At 42.2% G+C, this 26492-nt stretch overlaps 1 protein-coding gene across 1 annotated transcript in view; it reads left to right on the top strand.

The window, feature by feature from the left end:
- LOC129864395 (A disintegrin and metalloproteinase with thrombospondin motifs 3) overlaps nt 1-26492 on the top strand; it is a gene marked incomplete in the record, with an annotated part of 119451 nt that overhangs the window by 62503 nt on the left and 30456 nt on the right. Inside the window, 7 exon segments of the mRNA XM_055936969.1 lie at nt 1467-1623; nt 9879-9984; nt 14295-14438; nt 18373-18505; nt 20223-20336; nt 21085-21233; nt 23091-23263. Of these exon segments, the coding sequence (XP_055792944.1) occupies nt 1467-1623; nt 9879-9984; nt 14295-14438; nt 18373-18505; nt 20223-20336; nt 21085-21233; nt 23091-23263 (976 nt within the window).

The raw sequence follows: 26492 nt of genomic DNA on the forward strand, positions 1-26492 counted from the left end.
GTGTACTACTTTTCCCTATATAGTGTACTACTTTTCCCTATATAGTATATTACATTTCCCTATATAGTGAACTACTTTTTCCTATATAGTGTACTACTTTTCCTTATATAGTGTACTACTTTTCCCTATATAGTGTACTACTTTTTCCTATATAGTGTACTACTTTTCCCTATATAGTGTATTACTTTTTCCTATATAGTGTACTACTTTTCCCTATATAGTGTACTACTTTTCCCTATATAGTGTCCTACTTTTCCCTATATAGTATACTACTATTCCCTATACGTATAGTGTACTACTTTTCCCTATATAGGATACTACCTTTCCCTATATAGTGTACTACTTTTCCCTATATAGTGTACTACTTTTCCCTATATAGTGTACTCCTTTTCCCTATATAGTGTACTACTTTTCCTTATATAGTGTACTACTTTTCCCTATATAGTGTACTACTTTTCCCTATATAGTGTACTACTTTTTCCTATATAGTGTACTACTTTTCCCTATATAGTATACTACCTTTCCCTATATAGTGTACTACTTTTCCCTATATAGTGTACTACTTTTCCCTATATAGTGTACTACTTTTCCCTATATAGTGTACTACTTTTCCCTATATAGTGTACTACTTTTCCCTATATAGTGTACTACTTTTCCCTATATAGTGTACTACTTTTCCCTATATAGTGTACTACTTTTCCCTATATAGTGTCCTACTTTTCCCTATATAGTGTACTACTTTTTCCTATATAGTGTACTACTTTTCCCTATATAGTATACTACCTTTCCCTATATAGTGTACTACTTTTCCCTATATAGTGTACTACTTTTCCTTATATAGTGTACTACTTTTCCCTATATAGTGTACTACTTTTTCCTATATAGTGTACTACTTTTTCCTATATAGTGTACTACTTTTTCCTATATAGTGTACTACTATTCCCTTTATAGTGTACTACTATTCCCTTTATAGTGTACTACTATTCCCTTTATAGTGTACTACGTTTTCCAATATAGAATACATCATTTTCCATATATAGTGTACTGCTTTTGACCAGGGATGGTAGTACACCCTAGGGTACAGTATGTTCTCAATAACTAAATATTACATGATGGTTTAGTCATTGAGTAGATGCTCTTATCCAGGTCAACTAAAAACCAGTGCTTTCAATTCAAGTAGCTAAAACAAGCATGCTGATCCCGATCATTGCAGGTAAAAGCATTTTGAAGTAGTCGTCTATGTGCTGAATAAGAGTAATAATGATGATTAAACACTGTGAGACCATCCTATTCAGCAGTTATGGTAGGCTGTTAGCCCAAACAGCAGGCACTCAGGCTATCAGGCCAACTCCTTGTCGCTCATTGGCTTAACAACGACAGCAATGGAGTTGGCAAGAGAACAAACAGATCTGGGATCAGGCTCGTAGATTGTTTCTGAAATGAGAACGGTATTCTTCTGTCCTCAGTCCATCAGCCTGATCGAGCGTGGGAACCCGTCCCGTAGCCTGGAGCAGGTGTGTCGCTGGGCCAACACGCAGCAGCGCCGGGACCCCGATCATGCTGAGTACCATGACCATGCCATCTTCCTCACAAGGCAAGATTTTGGTCCCGCAGGTATGCAAGGTACTGTATTTCTCTCGATCGAGGCCTGTGCAGACTGATACGACAGATATCTCCTTCCATTCACAAGGGTTGGCTCCTTTCAAGGCTAGCTCAGGTAAGGTCTCTGGAAACTTGACAGAGTTGGGGTCCGTTTCAATTCCAAGTCCATTCCGGAAGTAAACTTAAATTCCAATTCCGGATTTTTTTCTCCCCCTTATTGTCACGGCTGTTGAAGGAGGAGGACCAAGGTGCAGCGTGGTAAGGGTACATTTTCTTTTAATTAGATAAAAATGACGCCGAACAAAACAATAAACACTACAAACACAAACCGTGAAGCTCAAAGTCTATGTGCCCTTAACTAAGTCAACTTCCCACAAAGACAGGTGGGAAAAAAGGCTTCCTAAGTATGGTTCCCAATCAGAGACAACGATAGACAGCTGTCCCTGATTGAGAACCATACCCGGCCAAAACATAGAAATAGAAAATCATAGAAACACAAAACATAGAATTCCCACCCCAACTCACGCCCTGAACAAACCAAAATAGAGACATAAAAAGGATCTCTAAGGTCAGGACGTGACACTTATTGCTTTTCAATTGGAATTGGATTGTCAGTTTACTTCCGGAATTCTTTTATTAGTGATGGATTGGACCCCAACCATGCTGGGATCTTACAGGGAAGCAGGCAGCTGCTGCAGTGGTCCAGAAATGGTGTCCATCCCAAGTGGCACCCTATTCCCTATATCGTGCACTATATTGTGACCAGAACCCAATGGGCCCTGGCCAAAAGTAGTGCATAAAGGAAACAGGGAGCCATTTGGTGATGCTGACATGGTCCTGAGCATGTTTACATCCGCCAGCGGTGACCTCACATAACACTGAGTACATCACTGAGTATTTTCCAACCCTTTGCTGACTGACTGGACATTGGTGCCAACCTATGTTTCCAAAAATACCATCAGATCTACAAAAGAATGGTTTCTGGCATGTAGGGAAAAAAACCATGAAAATGCTCAGAAATAGTTTGATTTTTCCCTTTTCCAGTATTTATAGTTTCCAGGTAGTCTGTAAGTAGCTTCTAATTTAAACAGAAATACGAGATGTCCTCTCTGTGTTGTTTTACATAATACACCTCATCTAAGATCGTCTCTACTTACATCATCACGGTTTAAATCAATGTGTACCGAAGTACTCCCACTCTGTCTATTTGTAAGACAAGTGAATGAAGATAGACATGTTGACTTTAATACGCATAGACTTGAAATCGTTTAAAGACAAAGAATGTAAGTACCACAGCAACTATTTTCTCTCTGAGTAACCTCTAGAGGGAACACTTCAAGTTCAAGGTTAAAGTGTTTGAAAATTATCTCGAAGGTATATTACTTAGTATTTGTTATAAAATGTACACATCCACATTACCGTATGTATTTTGGAACAAGATCTGTACAGTTGTTTTTTGCGTCACAACACGACCACAAGCACAACACCGTTTCTTGAGACTTGGTCACTGCAACGCAAGGCTTTGAGAAACAAACCTCTTGCTCCCTTCTTTTGAAGTTCACTGTCACATATTGACTTTTGACTTTGGTTGAACTTTGAGGCACATGTCATGTTTAAAAAAGACCGTCAGAAACGATCTGTTTTTGCTTTTCACACTTCAAACGTTACCGTAGCAGCCAGCGATGTTATGGCCATAACAGGCCCATCTCTAAGGCACCGTGGGATGGGTTGGGACTGGCCTCTTCAACTAGGGAACAACCTTCCAGGCTTAGGGGTAAACATCACACTCTGTTGCCAGAGTTTTATGATGACTTGGAGGATTTTACACCCAAATACAGACCCACGAGACCTTAGAGGAAACTCCTATTTATAACGAGTCAGCTAAAATAAATACATGGAAACGGTCCAGAATCTATGTAACGCTGTATTTTAAACTTTAATATCTTAAATCTTAACATCTCAATGTAATTCTGATGAGATTAATGAGGGATGAAAATCATAAAACAAAATTTGAAGATTTTGTTATTGAATGTATGTGATTGTCCTCTCACTGTATCAGTAACCACTGACAGGTATATTGAATGTATGTGATTGTCCTCTCACTGTATCAGTAACCACTGACAGGTATGTTGAATGTATGTGATTGTCCTCTCACTGTATCAGTAACCACTGACAGGTATGTTGAATGTATGTGATTGTCCTCTCACTGTATCAGTAACCACTGACAGGTATGTTGAATGTATGTGATTGTCCTCTCACTGTATCAGTAACCACTGACAGGTATGTTGAATGTATGTGATTGTCCTCTCACTGTATCAGTAACCACTGACAGGTATGTTGAGTGATTTATCTATAGGATCTGTGTCATTTATGATACTATATACTGTATCTCCCGAGTGGCACAGTGGTCTAAGGCACTGCATCTCAGTGCTTAAGGCGTCACTACAGACACCCTGGTTCGAATCCAGGCTGTATCACAACCGGCCGTGATTGGGAGCCCATGTTTTATGAGCTGAAATAAAAGATCCCAGAAATTTTCCATACGATAAAAAAACGTATTTCTCACAAATTTTGTGCACAAATTTGTTTACATCCCTGTTAGTGAGCATTTCTCAATTGACAAGATAATTCATCCACCTGACAGGTGTGGCATATCAAGAAGCTGATAAAAAAAACATGCTCATTACACAGGTGCACCTTGTGCTGGGGGACAATAAAAGGCCACTCTAAAACACAATGCCACAAATGTAGGAGCGTACAATAGGTATGCTGACTACATGAATGTCCACCAGAGCTGTTGCCAGAGAATGTAATGTTAATTTATCTACCATAAGCCGTCTCCAATGTTGTTTTAGAGAATTACGTCCAACCGGCCTCACAACCGCAGAGCACGTGTAACCACACCACCCCAGGACCTCCACATCCGGCTTCTTCACCTGTGGGATGGTCTGAGACGGAATAATTTCTGCACAAACTGTCAGAAACCGTCTCAGGGAAGCTCAACTGCGTGCTCGTTGTCCTCACCAGGGTCTTGACCTGATTGCAGTGGTCAAATGCTCACCTTTAATGGCCACTGGCACGCTGGAGTAGTGTGCTCTTCATGGATGAATCCCGGTTTCAACTGTACCGGGCAGATGGTAGACAGTGTGTATGGCGTCGTGTGGGCGAGCGGTTTGCTGATGTCAACGTTGTGAACAGAGTGCCCCACGGTGGTGATGGGGTTATGGTATAGGCAGGCAGGCATAAGCTACGGACAATGAACACAATTGCATTTTATCAATGGCAATTTGAATGCACAGAGATAACGTGACGATATCCTGAGGCCCATTGTCGTGCCATTTATCCGCCACCATCACCTCATGTTTCAGCATGATAAAGCACAGCCTCATGTCACAAGGATTTGTAAACAGTTCCTGGAAGCTGAAAATGTCCCAGTTCTTCCACGGCCTGCATACTCACCAAACATGCCACCCACTGAGCATGTTTGAGATGTTCTGGGTCGACATGTATGACAGCGTGTTCCAGTTCCCGCCAATATCCAGCAAATTCGCACGGCCATTGAAGAGGAGTGGGACAACATTCCATAGGCCACAATCAACAGCCTGATCAACTCCTTGTGGAGGAGATGTATCTGTATTCCCAGTCATGTGAAATCCATAGATTAGGGCCTAATGAATTTATTTCCAATGACAGATCTCCTCATATGAACTGTAACCCAGTAAAATCTTTGAAATTGTTGCATGTTGCGTTTACATTTTTGTTCAGTGAATAACTATAGCTTCTGCACTATAATTACTGTACCATAGCTACTGTACTATAGCTAATGTACTGTAACTACTGTACCATAGCTACTGTACCAACTGCAACTTTTTCTCATACTCTTCCATGCCAAGCTCACCATGGCTTTTTCATGGGAATGTATATAGTCTACATTCTCTTGAAGATCTTTTATCTGTCTCCAGATAAAGGGCTTAGCTAGCGCATCTCCATTGCTTTCATGTTGTGCCATTTTGCTTGCAGCATTTAAATAGGTGATGAGCAACTAAACTATTATGGAAGAAGAAACACCATCCACCATTCTAACTAAGTAGAACTAAGTCTAACTCAGCCATTCTAACTAAGTAGAACTAAGTAGAACTAAGTCTAACTAAGCCATTCTAACTAAGTAGAACTAAGTCTAACTAAGTAGAACTAAGTCTAACTAAGCCATTCTAACTAAGTAGAACTAAGTCTAACTAAGTAGAACTAAGTCTAACTAAGCCATTCTAACTAAGTAGAACTAAGTCTAACTAAGCCATTCTAACTAAGTAGAACTAAGTCTAACTAAGCCATTCTAACTAAGTAGAACTAAGTCTAACTAAGTCTAACTAAGCCATTCTAACTAAGTAGAACTAAGTCTAACTAAGTCTAACTAAGCCATTCTAACTAAGTAGAACTAAGTCTAACTAAGTCTAACTAAGCCATTCTAACTAAGTAGAACTAAGTCTAACTAAGCCATTCTAACTAAGTAGAACTAAGTCTAACTAAGTCTAACTAAGCCATTCTAACTAAGTCTAACTCAGCCATTCTAACTAAGTAGAACTAAGCCAGTCTAACTAAGTAGACTAAGTCTAACTAAACCATTCTAACTAAGTCTAACTAAGTCTAAGTCTAACTAAGCCATTCTAACTAAGTCATTCTAAGTAGAACTAAGTCTAACTAAACCATTCTAACTAAGTCGAACTAAGCCAGTCTAACTAAGTCTAACTCAGCCATTCTAACTAAGTAGAACTAAGCCAGTCTAACTAAGTAGACTATGTCTAACTAAACCATTCTAACTAAGTAGACTAAGCCAGTCTAACTAAGTAGAACTAAGTCGAAGTACAACTAAGTCTAACTAAGCCATTCTAACTAAGTCTAACTAAGCCAGTCTAACTAAGTAGACTATGTCTAACTAAACCATTCTAACTAAGTAGAACTAAGTCGAAGTACAACTAAGTCTAACTAAGCCATTCTAACTAAGTACAACTAAGTCTAACTAAGCCATTCTAAATAAGCCATTCTAACTAAGTATAACTAAGTCTAACTAAGCCATTCTAACTAAGTAGAACTAAGTAAAACTAAGTCTAACTAAGTCTAACTAAACCATTCTAACTAAGTCCAACTAAGCCAGTCTAAATAAGTACAACCAAGTCTAACTAAGCCAGTCTAAATAAGCCATTCTAACGAAGTATAACTAAGTCTAACTAAGTACAACTAAGCCTAACTAAGCCATTCTAACTAAGTCATTCAAACCAGGTTTGGGGTCAATTCCAATTTCAGTTTCTTTCCTGAATTGACAGACTTGATTGAAATAGAATTGAGCCCAACTCTGATGGTGATCATGGGGATTATAGGACACCTTTATGTCAGTGGCATATCATAGGGAACGTCATCTTCCTATAAACAGAGTAACTATTGGATATAAATATAACACGACTATTACATAACCATTTGACCATTTAATATAACTACATAACCATTATAACATAACCATCTGGCCATTTGGTATAACTACATAACCATTATAACATAACCATTATAACGTAACCATCTGATCATTTGATAGAACTACATAACCATTGGATGCCACCATGTGCCGCCATGTTCATTGTAGTTCTTTCCCACCGGGCAGAGCTAGATGAAATAGCTCCATTACAACAACCAGATTACAACCAGAACTGGTTCAAATGTGCTTATAGTGACATCATTACAACTGGGTTCTAGCTAATCACCACAGAGCACGTGTCCCAAATGGTACCCCATTCACTATGTAGTGCACTACTTTGGACCAAGGCCAATAGAGCTCTTGTCAAAAAAGTAGTCCTCTATATAGGGAATAGATTGGCATTTGGGGCATGGCCAACTGAAGCAGCCCCAATCATCAATATCTGTCTGTGTCTGCATTTTCTTCTTTTTACCTGCATGCCAAAGGTCTTCACATGGTCAGAGAGCATGATCATTTGTTTGAACAACAAACCCCCCAAAAATGTTGCATTTGAACCAAACAAACACTTAGCTAATCTGGATCGCTGCACATCTCTTGATCGAGTATAGTAGTTATATATAGTAAGTAAATATAGTAGTTAGTATGTAGTATAGTAGTTAAATATAGAGTATAGTAGTTATATATAGTAAGTATATAGTATAGTAGTTATATATAGTGTATAGTAGTTAGTATGTAGTATAGTAGTTAGGATATAGTAGTTAAATATAGTGTATAGTAGTTAGTATGTACTTTAGTAGTTAGTATATAATATAGTAGTTATATATATTGTATAGTAGTTAGTATGTACTTTAGTAGTTAGTATATAGTATAGTAGTTATATATAGTGTATAGTAGTTAGTATGTACTATAGTAGTTAGTATATAGTATAGTAGTTATATATAGTGCATAGTAGTTAGTATGTACTATAGTAGTTAGTATATAGTATAGTAGTTATATATAGTGTATAGTAGTTATTATGTACTATAGTAGTTAGTATATCGTATAGTACTTATATCTATCTATATATATATATATATATATATATATATATATATAGTGTACAGTAGTTCATATGCAGTATAGTAGTTAGTATATAGTATAGTAGTTATATATAGTGTATAGTAGTTAGTATGTAGTATAGTAGTTATATATAGTGTATAGTAGTTAGTATGTAGTATAGTAGTTATATATAGTGTGTAGTAGTTGTGTGTGTATATATATATATATACATATAGTTTACAGTATAGCACTTATGTATAGTATATATTATAGTACTTATGTATTGTATAGTATAGTATAGTAGTTATATATAGTATATAGTATAGTAGTTATATATAGTATAGTAGTTTGTATATATTATAGTAGTTATATATAGTGTATAGTAGTTTTATATATAATATACAGTATAGCACTTATGTATAGTATATAGTATAGTACTTATGTATAGTATAGTAGTTATATATAGTGTATAGTAGTTGTATTCATGTGTCCTTTGTGCTTTGTGTTTAAATATGTGTCATTACTGTATTGTTGGGTTATATTATACGGTTGTGTTTGGTTTTAACAAGCTTGTGTTGGTCTGTCTGTGCTGGGTTTAACAAAATCCTTTCAAGCTTACTGTCTATTTTAGCACATAGAGGAGGAATTTAGACACAAGCAAGTACACAGACAAAATCTTCAGGCCTTTCTCAAAGTTTGACAGTTTTTCAATTTTGTCGTAGCATAATTTCCTGCCTTTAGGCATTTCCTGATTATTGACACAGTATATTTTTAAAGGGTATTTTACTCGTCTGTTCAGCAGCACTTATCAGCTAACAACAGAGACACGCACTTACTGCTATCAACAACACACTGCTCATTGGACACAAATCAGAACATCTACTATGGAAATGAACACAGACTATAAAGCAAGTCTTCTTCATGTGCATCTGTCCCAGATGGCACACTATTCCCTATGATGCGCACTATGGTCCCTGGTCAAAAGTAGTGTACTATATAGGGAACAGCGTGCCATTTTGGGATTTAGCCACACATGAAGACGACATGCTTTATATACAGTAATCTGTGTTCATTTTCATATTTAGTTGTTCTGATTTATGTCCAATTAGTAGTTGTCTCTGTTGGGATAATTTATCATTTTCTCTTATATAAAATAAAAAACAATTGTAGTCGAAGTCAATCAAACATCCTGTATTAGCGGCAATGTTTACACAGTAGCTTTGTTTACACAACTATTACCTGTAAAAAGGTGCATGCATTCTGAGAAGTCTGACAACTAGAAGTACCTACCAGTGTCAGGAGACTCTACGTGCTATTTCACATGTACACAAAACTATTACAAAACGCAATAGATACTTTATATGCCTCTTGACAGGTTGTCGTTGCAAATAGCAATGTGTTCTTAATTGGCCTCGCTGTAGAGGAAGTTGACCACTGACCAAAATAGTAAAGTATGATTTATGTATGATTTACTAGATAAATTGGTATTGAAGACGTCTCCCGAAACACAGACAGACATCTAAAAGCAGGCCAGCCTAGTCTCACCTTCATCCAACCCCACCACATCATCATAACCATGGTTTGATCACAGCATTAGAGAGGCATATGTACCAGACCTGGGTTCAAGTAATATTTATTTTTAATTGTAAGTCGTATTTCAAGTAGTATTTGAACCCAGGTGTGATGTAACAGCTATACAACCCTTCATCTCTGCATATGCCTGCCTAGCGGGTTTGTTATCAGTGCTGTGTGTGTGATCTGTGTTGCCTAGGTTACGCCCCGGTGACAGGCATGTGCCATCCTCTGAGGAGCTGCACTCTGAACCACGAGGACGGATTCTCCTCGGCCTTCGTGGTGGCGCACGAGACCGGACATGTGTAAGTCATCGCAGCACACAGGCTGCGTCCCAAGTGGCACCCTCCTCCCTGTTGTTCACTACTGTTGACCAGAGGCCTACGGGACCTATGAGCCCCATAGCTTGAAGAAACTAAAGGGATACAAGCAAAGAGCTGTGTGTGGGGGTTTCTCTGCACTGCAGAGGAAGTAGGCTGCCTTTGGGAACAGAGACATGGACACAGCTGGTAAACACAGAATTTAGACACACTCCAGATGGGGGTCTATTCCATTACAAATCGGTCAATTCAGGAAGTAAATTGTAATTGCAGTTATTTTATATCAAGTTTATCATCGAATAATTAACCTGCAGCAACTATGTGTGACTGCTTTTCCAATTACACATTGACTGGATTACACATTGACTGGATTATACATTGACTGAATTACACATTGACTGGATTACACATTGACTGGATTACACATTGACTGGATTACACATTGACTGGATTACACATTGACTGGATTATACATTGACTGAATTACACATTGACTGGATTACACATTGACTGGATTACACATTGACTGGATTACACATTGACTGGATTATACATTGACTGGATTATACATTGACTGAATTACACATTGACTGGATTACACATTGACTGAATTACACATTGACTGAATTACACATTGACTGGATTACACATTGACTGGATTACACATTGACTGGATTACACATTGACTGAATTACACATTGACTGAATTACACATTGACTGGATTACACATTGACTGGATTACACATTGACTGGATTACACATTGACTGAATTATACATTGCTTGGATTACACATTGACTGAATTACACATTGACTGGACTACACATTGACTGAATTACACATTGACTGGATTACACATTGATGGATTACACATTGATGGATTACACATTGACTGGATTACACATTGACTGAATTACACATTGACTGGATTACACATTGATGGATTACACATTGATGGATTACACATTGACTGGATTACACATTGACTGGATTATACATTGACTGGATTACACATTGACTGGATTACACATTGACTGAATTACACATTGACTGAATTACACATTGACTTGATTACACATTGACTGGATTATACATTGACTGAATTACACATTGACTGGATTACACATTGATGGATTACACATTGATGGATTACACATTGACTGGATTACACATTGACTGAATTACACATTGACTGGATTACACATTGACTGTAAATCCACTTTACTGTTTTGACAGGAAATCCACTTTACTGTTAGTTTTGACTGTAAATCCACCGTACTGTTAGTTTTGACTGTAAATCCACCTTACTGTTAGCCAGGACCATTACATTAGAGCTGCTGCTCTACTTAGTCTAGCCAGGACCATTACATTAGAGCTGCTGCTCTACTCAGTCTAGCCAGGACCATTACATTAGAGCTGCTGCTCTACTTAGTCTAGCCAGGACCATTACATTAGAGCTGCTGCTCTACTCAGTCTAGCCAGGACCATTACATTAGAGCTGCTGCTCTACTTAGTCTAGCCAGGACCATTACATTAGAGCTGCTGCTCTACTTAGTCTAGCCAGGACCATTACATTAGAGCTGCTGCTCTACTTAGTCTAGCCAGGACCATTACATAAGAGCTGCTGCTCTACTTAGTCTAGCCAGGACCATTACATAAGAGCTGCTGCTCTACTTAGTCTAGCCAGGACCATTACATTAGAGCTGCTGCTCTACTTAGTCTAGCCAGGACCATTACATAAGAGCTGCTGCTCTACTTAGTCTAGCCAGGACCATTACATAAGAGCTGCTGCTCTACTTAGTCTAGCCAGGACCATTACATTAGAGCTGCTGCTCTACTTAGTCTAGCCAGGACCATTACATAAGAGCTGCTGCTCTACTTAGTCTAGCCAGGACCATTACATTAGAGCTGCTGCTCTACTTAGTCTAGCCAGGACCGTTACATTAGAGCTGCTGCTCTACTTAGTCTAGCCAGGACCATTACATAAGAGCTGCTGCTCTACTTAGTCTAGCCAGTACCATTACATTAGAGCTGCTGCTCTACTTAGTCTAGCCAGGACCGTTACATTAGAGCTGCTGCTCTACTTAGTCTTGCCAGGACCATTACATTAGAGCTGCTGCTCTACTTAGTCTAGCCAGGACCATTACATTAGAGCTGCTGCTCTACTTAGTCTAGCCAGGACCATTACATAAGAGCTGCTGCTCTACTTAGTCTAGCCAGGACCATTACAGTAGAGCTGCTGCTCTACTTAGTCTAGCCAGGATCATTACATTAGAGCTGCTGCTCTACGTAGTCTAGCCAGGACCATTACATAAGAGCTGCTGCTCTACTTAGTCTAGCCAGGACCATTACATTAGAGCTGCTGCTCTACTTAGTCTAGCCAGGACCGTTACATTAGAGCTGATGCTCTACTTAGTCTAGCCAGGACCATTACATAAGAGCTGCTGCTCTACTTAGTCTAGCCAGGACCATTATATTAGAGCTGCTGCTCTACTTAGTCTAGCCAGGACCGTTACATTAGAGCTGCTGCTCTACTTAGTCTTGCCAGGACCATTACATTAGAGCTGCTGCTCTACTTAGTCTAGCCAGGACCATTACATTAGAGCTGCTGCTCTACTTAGTCTAGCCAGGACCATTACATAAGAGCTGCTGCTCTACTTAGTCTAGCCAGGACCATTACAGTAGAGCTGCTGCTCTACTTAGTCTAGCCAGGATCATTACATTAGAGCTGCTGCTCTACGTAGTCTAGCCAGGACCATTACATAAGAGCTGCTGCTCTACTTAGTCTAGCCAGGACCATTACATAAGAGCTGCTGCTCTACTTAGTCTAGCCAGGACCATTACATAAGAGCTGCTGCTCTACTTAGTCTAGCCAGGACCATTACATAAGCGCTGCTGCTCTACTTAGTCTAGCCAGGACCATTACATTAGAGCTGCTGCTCTACTTAGTCTAGTCAGGACCGTTACATTAGAGCTGCTGCTCTACTTAGTCTAGCCAGGACCATTACATAAGAGCTGCTGCTCTACTTAGTCTAGCCAGTACCATTACATTAGAGCTGCTGCTCTACTTAGTCTAGCCAGGACCATTACATTAGAGCTGCTGCTCTACTTAGTCTAGCCAGGACCATTACATTAGAGCTGCTGCTCTACTTAGTCTAGCCAGGACCATTACATAAGAGCTGCTGCTCTCCTTAGTCTAGCCAGGACCATTACATCATTATAAGAAGTATCGTAAGTGTTCCTAAGCACAGAGAATTTGTCTACGTACTAAACCGCACCGTATTCCCTATATAGTGCATTACTTTTGATCTGAGGCCTATGAGCCCTAGTCAACAGTAGTGCCCTATATAGGGCATAGAGAGTCAACAGCAGTGCCCTATATAGGGAATAGAGAGTCAACAGTAGTGCCCTATATAGGGAATAGAGAGTCAACAGTAGTGCCCTATATAGGGAATAGAGAGTCAACAGTAGTGCCCTATATAGGGAATAGAGAGTCAACAGTAGTGCCCTACATAGGGAATAGAGAGTCAACAGTAGTGCCCTATATAGGGAATTTAGAGTGAACAGTAGTGCCCTATATAGGGAATAGAGAGTCAACAGTAGTGCCCTATATAGGGAATAGAGATTCAACAGTAGTGCCCTATATAGGGAATAGAGAGTCAACAGTAGTGCCCTACCTAGGGAATAGAGAGTCAACAGTAGTGCCCTATATAGGGCATAGAGAGTCACCAGCAGTGCCCTATATAGGGAATAGAGTCAACAGTAGTGCCCTATATAGGGAATAGAGAGTCAACAGTAGTGCCCTATATAGGGAATAGAGAGTCAACAGTAGTGCCCTATATAGGGAATAGAGAGTCAACAGTAGTGCCCTACATAGGGAATAGAGAGTCAACAGTAGTGCCCTATACAGGGAATTTAGAGTGAACAGTAGTGCCCTATATAGGAAATAGAGAGTCAACAGTAGTGCCCTATATAGGGAATAGAGATTCAACAGTAGTGCCCTATATAGGGAATAGAGAGTCAACAGTAGTGCCCTACATAGGGAATAGAGAGTCAACAGTAGTGCCCTATATAGGGAATAGAGAGTCAACAGTAGTGCCCTATATAGGGAATAGAGATTCAACAGTAGTGCCCTATGTAGGGAATAGAGAGTCAACAGTAGTGCCCTACATAGGGAATAGAGAGTCAACAGTAGTGCCCTATATAAGGAATAGAGTCCCATTTGAGACGCAGACTTTGTGTTTGAGCGTAATACTGTGTTTTGCTCATCAATAACTCAGGTACCATTTCAACAGGTTAGGTATGGAACATGACGGACAGGGGAATCGTTGTTCTGACGAGACCAGCATGGGGAGTATCATGGCACCGCTGGTCCAAGCAGCCTTCCATCGCTACCACTGGTCACGCTGCAGTAAACAGGAACTGAACCGATACATCCAGTAGGTGCAGCCTTCACCATACCACTGACAACCTTCTGACAACCTTCTGACAACCTTCCCAGAATTCACAGCCTTTCCACAAATCCTGATCACTGACATAACACTGACATCACTGACCTATATCACTGACCTATCAGAGACATGTATCACTGACCTATATCACTGACCTGTATCACTGACCTATATCACTGACCTATCAGAGACATGTATCACTGACCTATATCACTGACCTATATCACTGACCTATATCACTGACCTATATCACTGACCTATATCACTGACCTATATCACTGACCTGTATCGCTGACCTATATCACTGACCTATCAGAGACATGTATCACTGACCTATATCACTGACCTATATCACTGACCTATATCACTGACCTATATCACTGACCTGTATCACTGACCTATCAGAGACATGTATCACTGACCTGTATCACTGACCTATCAGAGACATGTATCACTGACCTGTATCACTGACCTATCAGAGACATGTATCACTGACCTATATCACTGACCTATCAGAGACATGTATCACTGACCTATATCACTGACCTATATAACTGACCTGTATCACTGACCTGTATCACTGACCTATATCACTGACCTATATCACTGACCTGTATCACTGACCTATCAGAGACATGTATCACTGACCTATATCACTGACCTATCAGAGACATGTATCACTGACCTATATCACGTCAACAGTGAAGAGGCGACTCCGGGATGCTGGCCTTCTAGGCAGAGTTGCTCTGTCCAGTGTCTGTGTTCTTTTGCCCTTCTTAATCTTTTCTTTTTATTGGCCAGGTTGAGATATGGCGTTTTCTTTGCAACTCTGGCTAGAAGGCCAGCATCCCGGAGTCACCTCTTCAGTGTTGACGTTGAGACTGGTGTTCTGCCTAGAAGGCCAGCATCCCGGAGTCACCTCTTCACTGTTGACGTTGAGACTGGTGTTCTGCCTAGAAGGCCAGCATCCCGGAGTCGCCTCTTCAGTGTTGACGTTGAGACTGGCGTTCTGCCTAGAAGGCCAGCATCCCGGAGTCACCTCTTCACTGTTGACGTTGAGACTGGTGTTCTGCCTAGGCCAGCATCCCGGAGTCACCTCTTCACTGTTGACGTTGAGACTGGTGTTCTGCCTAGAAGGCCAGCATCCCGGAGTCACCTCTTCACTGTTGACGTTGAGACTGGTGTTCTGCCTAGAAGGCCAGCATCCCGGAGTCACCTCTTCAGTGTTGACGTTGAGACTGGTGTTCTGCCTAGAAGGCCAGCATCCCGGAGTCACCTCTTCAGTGTTGACGTTGAGACTGGTGTTCTGCCTAGAAGGCCAGCATCCCGGAGTCACCTCTTCACTGTTGACGTTGAGACTGGTGTTCTGCCTAGAAGGCCAGCATCCCGGAGTCACCTCTTCACTGTTGACGTTGAGACTGGTGTTCTGCCTAGAAGGCCAGCATCCCGGAGTCACCTCTTCACTGTTGACGTTGAGACTGGTGTTCTGCCTAGAAGGCCAGCATCCCGGAGTCACCTCTTCACTGTTGACGTTGAGACTGGTGTTCTGCCTAGAAGGCCAGCATCCCGGAGTCGCCTCTTCAGTGTTGACGTTGAGACTTGGTGTTTTGCGGGTACTATTTAATGAAGCTGCCAGTTGAGGACTTGTGAGGCGTCTGTTTGTCAAACTAGACACTCTAATGTACTTGTCCTCTTGCTTAGTTGTGCACTGGGGCCTCCCACTCCTCTTTCTATTCTGGTTAGAGCCGGTTTGCGCTGTTCTGTGAAGGGAGTAGTACACAGCATTGTACCAGATCTTCAGTTTCTTGGCAATTTCTTGCTTGGAATTGCCTTAATTTCTCAGAACAAGAATATACTGACGAGTTTCAGAAGAAAGTTATTTGTTTCTGGCCATTTTGACCCTGTAATCGAACCCACAAATGCTGATGCTCCAGATAGTCAACTAGTCTAAAGGCCAGTTTTATTGCTTATTTAATTAGCACAACAGTTTTCAGCTGTGCTAACATAATTTCGAAAAGGGTTTTCTAATGATCAATTAGCCTTTTAAAATGATAAATTTGGATTAGCTAACATAAAGTGCCATTGGAACACAGGAGTGATGGTTGCTGATAATGGGCCTCTATACACCTATGTAGATATTCCATTAAAAATCAGCCCGTTTCCAGTTACAATAGTAATTTACAATATTAACAATGTCTACACTGTATTTCTGATCAATTTGATCAGCTCTTATGACTGTCTCTGTTCCGATGTGTTTTATCCCTCCGTCTCTTATGACTGTCTCTGTTCTGATGTGTTTCAACCCTCCAGCTCTTATGACTGTCTCTGTTCTGATGTGTTTCAACCCTCCATCTCTTATGACTGTCTCTGTTCTGATGTGTTTTATCCCCCTCCATCTCTTATGACTGTCTCTGTTCTGATGTGTTTCAACCCTCCATCTCTTATGACTGTCTCTGTTCTGATGTGTTTCAACCCTCCAGCTCTTATGACTGTCTCTGTTCTGATGTGTTTCAACCCTCCAGCTCTTATGACTGTCTCTGTTCTTATGTGTTTCAACCCTCCATCTCTTATGACTGTCTCTGTTCTGATGTGTTTCAACCCTCCAGCTCTTATGACTGTCTCTGTTCTGATGTGTTTCAACCCTCAAGCTCTTATGACTGTCTCTGTTCTGATGTGTTTCAACCCTCCAGCTCTTATGACTGTCTCTGTTCTGATGTGTTTCAACCCTCCAGCTCTTATGACTGTCTCTGTTCTGATGTGTTTCAACCCTCCGTCTCTTATGACTGTCTCTGTTCTGATGTGTTTTATCCTCCTCCATCTCTTATGACTGTCTCTGTTCTGATGTGTTTTATCCCTCCAGCTCTTATGACTGTCTCTGTTCTGATGTGTTTTATCCCCCTCCGTCTCTTATGACTGTCTCTGTTCTGATGTGTTTCAACCCTCCATCTCTTATGACTGTCTCTGTTCTGATGTGTTTTATCCTCCTCCAGCTCTTATGACTGTCTCTGTTCTGATGTGTTTTATCCCTCCGTCTCTTATGACTGTCTCTGTTCTGATGTGTTTCATCCCTCCATCTCTTATGACTGTCTCTGTTCTGATGTGTTTTATCCCCCTCCAGCTCTTATGACTGTCTCTGTTCTGATGTGTTTCAACCCTCCAGCTCTTATGACTGTCTCTGTTCTTATGTGTTTCAACCCTCCATCTCTTATGACTGTCTCTGTTCTGATGTGTTTCAACCCTCCAGCTCTTATGACTGTCTCTGTTCTGATGTGTTTCAACCCTCCAGCTCTTATGACTGTCTCTGTTCTGATGTGTTTCAACCCTCCAGCTCTTATGACTGTCTCTGTTCTTATGTGTTTCAACCCTCCATCTCTTATGACTGTCTCTGTTCTGATGTGTTTTATCCCTCCGTCTCTTATGACTGTCTCTGTTCTGATGTGTATCAACCCTCCAGCTCTTATGACTGTCTCTGTTCTGATGTGTTTCAACCCTCCATCTCTTATGACTGTCTCTGTTCTGATGTGTTTCAACCCTCCATCTCTTATGACTGTCTCTGTTCTGATGTGTTTTATCCCTCCGTCTCTTATGACTGTCTCTGTTCTGATGTGTTTCAACCCTCCATCTCTTATGACTGTCTCTGTTCTGATGTGTTTTATCCTCCTCCAGCTCTTATGACTGTCTCTGTTCTGATGTGTTTTATCCCTCCAGCTCTTATGACTGTCTCTGTTCTGATGTGTTTTATCCCCCTCCATCTCTTATGACTGTCTCTGTTCTGATGTGTTTCAACCCTCCAGCTCTTATGACTGTCTCTGTTCTGATGTGTTTCAACCCTCCATCTCTTATGACTGTCTCTGTTCTGATGTGTTTTATCCCCCTCCATCTCTTATGACTGTCTCTGTTCTGATGTGTTTCAACCCTCCAGCTCTTATGACTGTCTCCTGGACAACCCTTTTGAGCACAAGTGGCCCAAGCTTCCTGAGCTACCTGGGATTAACTACTCCATGGACGAGCAGTGTCGTTTTGATTTCGGAGTGGGCTACAAGATGTGCACCGCTGTGAGTCCACTCCACCAGCTAGCTAGAACTGTGACCGTTGGTGACGGGGCAGCCTGTCAATGTGTGTCCTAAATGGCACCCTATTCCATATATAGTGCACTGCTTTTTACCAGGGCCCATCGGGAATAGCTTGCCATTTGGGACGCAGATTCAGGACTGCATAGGGCACTCAGTACCACTCAGGCCTTTGACCTTCTGAGGATGGGATTCAAATATTACAAAGGTTAGTCTTAGATGGAGCAGGGTCCTGCATTCTCCTTACTAACACCCTGGTCCATAGGATTAGATAGAGTGGGAAGCTATTTGCTGGGCTCTACTTTCCCTGTGTGAGATTGCAGAGGGGCCATGACTTCTAGGAAGAGACTAGGTGACCCGTAGACTGGCCACGGAAATGCACTAACTACCTATCATCTCTCTCTCTGACCACCTCTTCCGTTCTCTCCTCCCTTCTCTCTGACCTCCTCTTCCCTACTCTCTCCCCTTCTCTCTGACCTCCTCTTCCCTACTCTCTCCTTTTCTCTCTGACCTCCCCTTCCCTACTCTCTCCTCTTCTCTCTGACCTCCTCTTCCCTCCTCTTTCCTCTTCTCTCTGACCCCCTCTTCCCTACTCTCTCCCCTTCTCTCTGACCTCCTCTTCCCTACTCTCTCCTCTACTCTCTGACCTCCTCTTCCCTCCTCTTTCCTCTTCTCTCTGACCTCCTCTTTCCTCTTCTCTCTGACCTCCTCTTTCCTCTTCTCTCTGACCTCCTCTTCCCTAATCTCTCCTCTTCTCTCTGACCTACTCTCTCCTCTTCTCTCTGACCTCCTCTTCCCTACTCTCTCCTCTTCTCTCTGACCTACTCTCTCCTCTTCTCTCTGACCTCCTCTTCCCTACTCTCTCCTCTTCTCTCTGACCTACTCTCTCCTCTACTCTCTGACCTCCTCTTCCCTACTCTCTCCTCTTCTCTCTGACCTACTCTCTCCTCTACTCTCTGACCTCCTCTTCCCTACTCTCTCCTCTTCTCTCTGACCTACTCTCTCCTCTACTCTCTGACCTCCTCTTCCCTACTCTCTCCTCTACTCTCTGACCTACTCTCTCCTCTACTCTCTGACCTCCTCTTCCCTACTCTCTCCTCTTCTCTCTGACCTCCTCTTTCCTCTTCTCTCTGACCTCCTCTTTCCTCTTCTCTCTGACCTCCTCTTCCCTAATCTCTCCTCTTCTCTCTGACCTACTCTCTCCTCTTCTCTCTGACCTCCTCTTCCCTACTCTCTCCTCTTCTCTCTGACCTACTCTCTCCTCTACTCTCTGACCTCCTCTTCCCTACTCTCTCCTCTTCTCTCTGACCTACTCTCTCCTCTTCTCTCTGACCTCCTCTTCCCTACTCTCTCCTCTACTCTCTGACCTCCTCTTCCCTACTCTTTCCTCTTCTCTCTGACCTCCTCTTTCCTCTTCTCTCCTCTTCTCTCTGACCTCCTCTTCCCTACTCTCTCCTCTTCTTTCTGACCTCCTATTTCTTAACTTTCTCTGTCTCTGTCTCTGTCTCTGTCTCTGTCTCTGTCTCTCTCCTCTCCTCTCCTCTCCTCTCCTCTCCTCTCCTCTCCTCTCCTCTCTCTCTCTCTCTCTCTCTCTCTCTCTCTCTCTCTCTCTCTCTCTCTCTCTCTCTCTCTCTCTCTCTCTCTCTTTCTCTTTCTCTTTCTCTTTCTCTTTCTCTTTCTCTTTCTCTTTCTTCTCCTATAGTTCCGGACATACGATCCCTGCAAGCAGCTGTGGTGTAGTCACCCTGACAACCAGTACTTTTGTAAGACCAAGAAGGGTCCGCCGGTGGATGGGACAGAGTGTGCACCGTCGAAGGTGGGAAATGGTTCAAAAAGAAACCATGGATTTCTGATGACAATAGATCGAGCTAATAATATACACTGCTATACTTCATCTTTAGGAACACTTCTCCAAAAACTACACAATTACTTGAAGAAGTTTTACTAAATTAATATTACAAAGAACAAATCGGCCCGTTTGAATGTTATAATAATAATATTTGGTAGGTGCATATATTTGATCTATGTCCCACATATACTGATGTCAATCTGCAATGGATGTGTAACACAGGTGGCGCCTTACCCATACATTTAAATAGCATTAAAAGAGCATTTAATCAGCTATTCATACTCCATGGACGAATAGTGTTCGTTCTCATGTTCTATCCCTGTTCCTTTAGCCAGGATTGTTCGAAGCATAACAGTTGTTGTGAACTCTGACCCAGGACATGTTCAGGGCTCCAGTCTAGCCATGTTCCTTTGGCCGTCATCGCTCTAAGAGTTCTTATATACCATTGACATGGTCAGGGCTCCAATCTAGCCATGTTCATTTAGCCGTCATCGGTCTAAGAGTTCTTATATACCATTGACATGGTCAGGGCTCCAATCTATCCATGTTCATTTAGCCGTCATCGGTCTAAGAGTTCTTATATACCATTGACATGGTCAGGGCTCCAATCTAGCCATGGTTTGAATGGTAATAGGGCCGATGAATGGACAGATATTCTATGTACTGTATCTCTGTATGCCCTGTTGACTCTCCTGTGTCCTGTCTGTTTGTTTAGTGGTGCTTCAAGGGCCACTGTATCTGGCGCTCCTCTAGCCAGCCTCAGGGCCATGACGGTAACTGGGGGTCCTGGACTAAGTTTGGGTCCTGCTCCAGAACCTGTGGAGGTGGAGTACGCTCCCGGAGCAGAACTTGTAACAACCCTGTGTGAGTGTCTGTCACAGGGGAACAGGTGGTGGGCATTGTGGGTAGTGTGGATAGAGATGTATAAATCTGGCTCTGGGGTGGGTTCTTAGGTCTCCTCACTGACGTTATCCTCTACATCCTGTTAGGACTTCTACCTACATCCTGTTAGGACTTCTACCTACATCCTGTTAGGACTTCTATATACATCCTGTTAGGACTTCTACCTACATCCTGTTAGGACTTTTATATACATCCTGTTAGGACTTCTACCTACATCCTGTTAGGACTTCTACCTACATCCTGTTAGGACTTCTACCTACATCATGTTAGGACTTCTACCTTCATCCTGTTAGGACTTCTACCTACATCCTGTTAGGACTTCTACCTACATCCTGTTAGGACTTCTATATACATCCTGTTAGGACTTCTACCTACATCATGTTAGGACTTCTACCTACATCCTGTTAGGACTTCTACCTACATCATGTTAGGACTTCTACCTACATCCTGTTAGGACTTCTACCTACATCATGTTAGGACTTCTACCTTCATCCTGTTAGGACTTCTACCTACATCCTGTTAGGACTTCTATATACATCCTGTTAGGACTTCTACCTACATCCTGTTAGGACTTCTACCTACATCCTGTTAGGACTTCTACCTACATCATGTTAGGACTTCTACCTTCATCCTGTTAGGACTTCTACCTACATCCTGTTAGGACTTCTACCTACATCCTGTTAGGACTTCTATATACATCCTGTTAGGACTTCTACCTACATCATGTTAGGACTTCTACCCACATCCTGTTAGGACTTCTACCTACATCCTGTTAGGACTTCTATATACATCCTGTTAGGACTTCTACCTACATCCTGTTAGGACTTCTACCTACATCCTGTTAGGACTTCTACCTACATCCTGTTAGGACTTCCATATACAGGCTATATGATTCATACACATAATGTGACATGTAGTTCACAGATACTTTGTGTCTTTAGTCGGAGACGTGTCAGAGGATGTCTGAAGGAAAGTCAAAGGGGATCATGTTTTTCTTTATGCTGAACTTTCCTTAGATATTTGTGTGTGTGTGTGTGTGTGTGTGTGTGTGTGTGTGTGTGTGTGTGTGTGTGTGTGTGTGTGTGTGTGTGTGTGTGTGTGTGTGTGTGCATGTTTCCGTGCGTGCGTGACTTTATGCGTGTACTGTATGTGCGTACGTGTCGTATAATAATTAACCCTGTGTACTACCCTCACTAGAGACTCCTTACTCAGATCTAGTTAAATGGAACTAATCACTGAACCTGGACGACAGGCCCAGTTCTACCATGATCCACATTACAGTTAAATGGAACTAATCACTGAACCTGGACGACAGGCCCAGTTCTACCATGATCCACATTACAGTTAAATGGAACTAATCACTGAACCTGGACGACAGGCCCAGTTCTACCATGATCCACATTACAGTTAAATGGAACTAATCACTGAACCTGGACGACAGGCCCAGTTCTACCATGATCCACATTACAGTTAAATGGAACTAATCACTGAACCTGGACGACAGGCCCAGTTCTACCATGATCCACATTACAGTTAAATGGATCTAATCACTGAACCTGGACGACAGGCCCAGTTCTACCATGATCCACATTACAGTTAAATGGAACTAATCACTGAACCTGGACGACAGGCCCAGTTCTACCATGATCCACATTACAGTTAAATGGATCTAATCACTGAACCTGGGCGACAGGCCCATCACTGCACTACTTTTGACCTGGGTCCATAGGGAATAGGGTGCTATTTGGGATACACAATAGGTGTTAATTACTTGGGTTGTTTGTTTATTGTTTCTGTGTTGTCGCCCCCTGTCTCCAGGCCTGCGTACGGCGGTCGGGATTGCCCCGGGTCCACCTTTGATTACCAGATGTGTAACATGGAGGAGTGTGCCGGACCCTACGAAGACTTCCGCGCTCAACAGTGTGTCCAGAGGAGCAACAAATACCACAAGAACACCAAGCACACCTGGCTACCTTACGAACACCCAGATGGTAGGACACGGCCTGCTTCCCAAATGGAACACTAGGCCTTTAGTGCGCTACTTTAGACCAAGGTCAAAGGTCAAATGGGTTGTAGTGAGTCATGTTAAACTTACAGTAAAGAAACTCAGAATGTCAATGTCTGCATCACAGATCGAACTCTATTCCATAGATGGTGCACTACTTGTGACCAGGACTCTGGTTAAGAGTAGTGCACTGTTTAGGGATTAGGGTGCCATTTTGGATATTACCACATTGTAAAGTATTGGCTTGATATATTAAGCCCTGCCGTTCTAAAAGGTGAAACCATAATGTCCAATAGGTGTCCAATTAGCAATAAAAGGATTCTAATACATATTTACCATAATAACACAGTTTCCATACAATAATAATCATTTCTATATTAATTATATATCTTACATAAGCAATACTAAATCAACCAAATACGTTTTATACATTTACAATATGTTTTTCTTTAACACAAACAATATGGCTGTAACAATGAGATGTGCAGAATGCAGAGAGCCGCTGCACGGCACGCACAGTAAGAACAATATGGCTGTAACAATGAGATAAAATGAAGATGGATGGGAGGGAGACACTCATATATATACACTATATATGCAAAAGTATGTGGACACCCCTTCAAATATGTGGATTTGGCTATTTCAGCCACACACAGGGGTAGAAAATCGACGACATAGCCATGCAATCTCCATAGACAAACATTGGCGGTAAATGGCCTTACTGAAGTGCTCATCCTACCGTCATAGGATGCCACCTTTCTGACAAGTCAGTTTGTTAAATTTCTGTCCTGCTAGAGCTGCCCCGGTTAACTGTAAGTGCTGTTATTGTGAAGTGGAAATGCCTAGGAGCAACAACGGCTCAGCTGCGAAGTGGTAGGCCACACAAGTTCACAGAACGAGACCGGCGAGTGTTGAAGCAGGTAGAGCGTAAAATCATCTGTCCTCAGTTGCAACACTCACTACCGAGCTCCAAACTGCCTCTGGAAGTAACGTCAGCACAACAAATTTTAATCGGGAGCTTCATGGAATGGGTTTCCACGGCCGAGCAGCCGCTCACAAGCCTAAGATCACCATGCGCAATGCCAAGTGTCGGCTGGAGTGGTGTAAAGCTCGCCGCCACTGGAAACATGTTCTCTGGAGTGATGAATCTCGCGTCACCATCTGGCAGTCTTACGGAAGAATCTGGGTTTGGCGGATGACAGGAGAACGCTACCTGCCCGAATGCATAGTCCCAACGGTAAAGTTTGGTGGAGGAGGAAAAATGGTCTGGGGCTGTTTTTCATGGTTCGGGCTAGGCCCCTTAGTTCCAGTGAAGGGAAATCTTAACGCTACAGCATACAATGACATTCTAGACGATTCTGTGCTTCCAACTTTGTGGCAACAGTTTGGGGAAGGCCCTTCCTGTTTCAGCATGTCAATGCCCCTGTGCACAAAGCGAGATCCATACAGAAATGGTTTGTCGAGATCGGTGTGGAGGAACTTGACTGGCCTGCACAAAGCCCTGACCTCAACCCCATTGAACACCTTTGAGATGAATTGGAACGCCGACTGCGAGCCAGGACTAATCGCCCAACATCAGTGCCCGACCTCACTAATGCTCTTGTGGCTGAATGGAAGCAAGTCCCCGCAGCAATGTTCCAACATCTAGTGGAAAGCCTTCCCAGAAGAGTGGAGGCTGTTATAGCAGCAATGTTCCAACATCTAGTGGAAAGCCTTCCCAGAAGAGTGGAGGCTGTTATAGCAGCAATGTTCCAACATCTAGTGGAAAGCCTTCCCAGAAGAGTGGAGGCTGTTATAGCAGCAAGGGGGGGACCAACTCCATATTAATGTCCATGATTTTAGAATGAGATGTTTGACAAGCAGGTGTCCACATACTTTTGGTCATGTAGAGTGTGTGACTCAGTGTTTTCCTCATTAATGTCTAAAGTCAGACTACTGCTGGTGAGACAGACACTGACAGAAGTCGACAGTATCTGGACATTAAATACAACTTCCTGAAAGAACAATAGCACATTTGTGGTGTCAATAACATACAGGAACATCTACATCACACACATCAGTGTAACCATTTCAGACGCCCACATGTGAACTGAGCATAGGATCTCTATCATCTCTGGCCTTGTGTTCCTGAGGTGAAAGAAAGCAGCAGAGATACAATGAAAACTTTCTCTGTTATTTATTTAGTTTATCTTCCCTCAGTCAGGACTAAAGTATGTGTTCATTTTGTTTTCTTTCTCTAGGGAGTTTTACTAGCCACTGTGCTTCTACTTCTGCATTGCTTCCTCTCTGGTTTCTTAGACTGGGTATCCTCTAGGGAGTTTTACTAGCCACAGTGCTTCTGCCTCTGCATTGCTTTCTCTCTGGTATCTTAGACTGGGTATCCTCTAGGGAGTTTTACTAGCCACAGTGCTTCTGCCTCTGCATTGCTTTCTCTCTGGTATCTTAGACTGGGTATCCTCTAGGGAGTTTTACTATCCACTGTGCTTCTGCCTCTGCGTTGCTTCCCCTCTGGTATCTTAGACTGGGTATCCTCTAGGGAGTTTTACTAGCCACTGTGTTTCTGCATTGCTTCCTCTCTGGTATCTTAGACTGGGTATCCTCTAGGGAGTTTTACTAGCCACTGTGTTTCTGCATTGCTTCCTCTCTGGTATCTTAGACTGGGTATCCTCTAGGGAGTTTTACTAGCCACTGTGCCTCTGCATTGCTTTCTCTCTGGTATCTTAGACTGGGTATCCTCTAGGGAGTTTTACTAGCCACTGTGCCTCTGCGTTGCTTCCCCTCTGGTATCTTAGACTGGGTATCCTCTAGGGAGTTTTACTAGCCACAGTGCTTCTGCCTCTGCATTGCTTTCTCTCTGGTATCTTAGACTGGGTATCCTCTAGGGAGTTTTACTAGCCACAGTGCTTCTGCCTCTGCATTGCTTTCTCTCTGGTATCTTAGACTGGGTATCCTCTAGGGAGTTTTACTAGCCACAGTGCTTCTGCCTCTGCATTGCTTCCTCTCTGGTATCTTAGACTGGGTATCCTCTAGGGAGTTTTACTAGCCACTGTGTTTCTGCATTGCTTCCTCTCTGGTATCTTAGACTGGGTATCCTCTAGGGAGTTTTACTAGCCACTGTGTTTCTGCATTGCTTCCTCTCTGGTATCTTAGACTGGGTATCCTCTAGGGAGTTTTACTAGCCACTGTGCCTCTGCATTGCTTTCTCTCTGGTATCT

Source organism: Salvelinus fontinalis, chromosome 1 (genome assembly GCF_029448725.1).
Source record: "Salvelinus fontinalis isolate EN_2023a chromosome 1, ASM2944872v1, whole genome shotgun sequence".
Taxonomy (NCBI): domain Eukaryota; kingdom Metazoa; phylum Chordata; class Actinopteri; order Salmoniformes; family Salmonidae; genus Salvelinus; species Salvelinus fontinalis.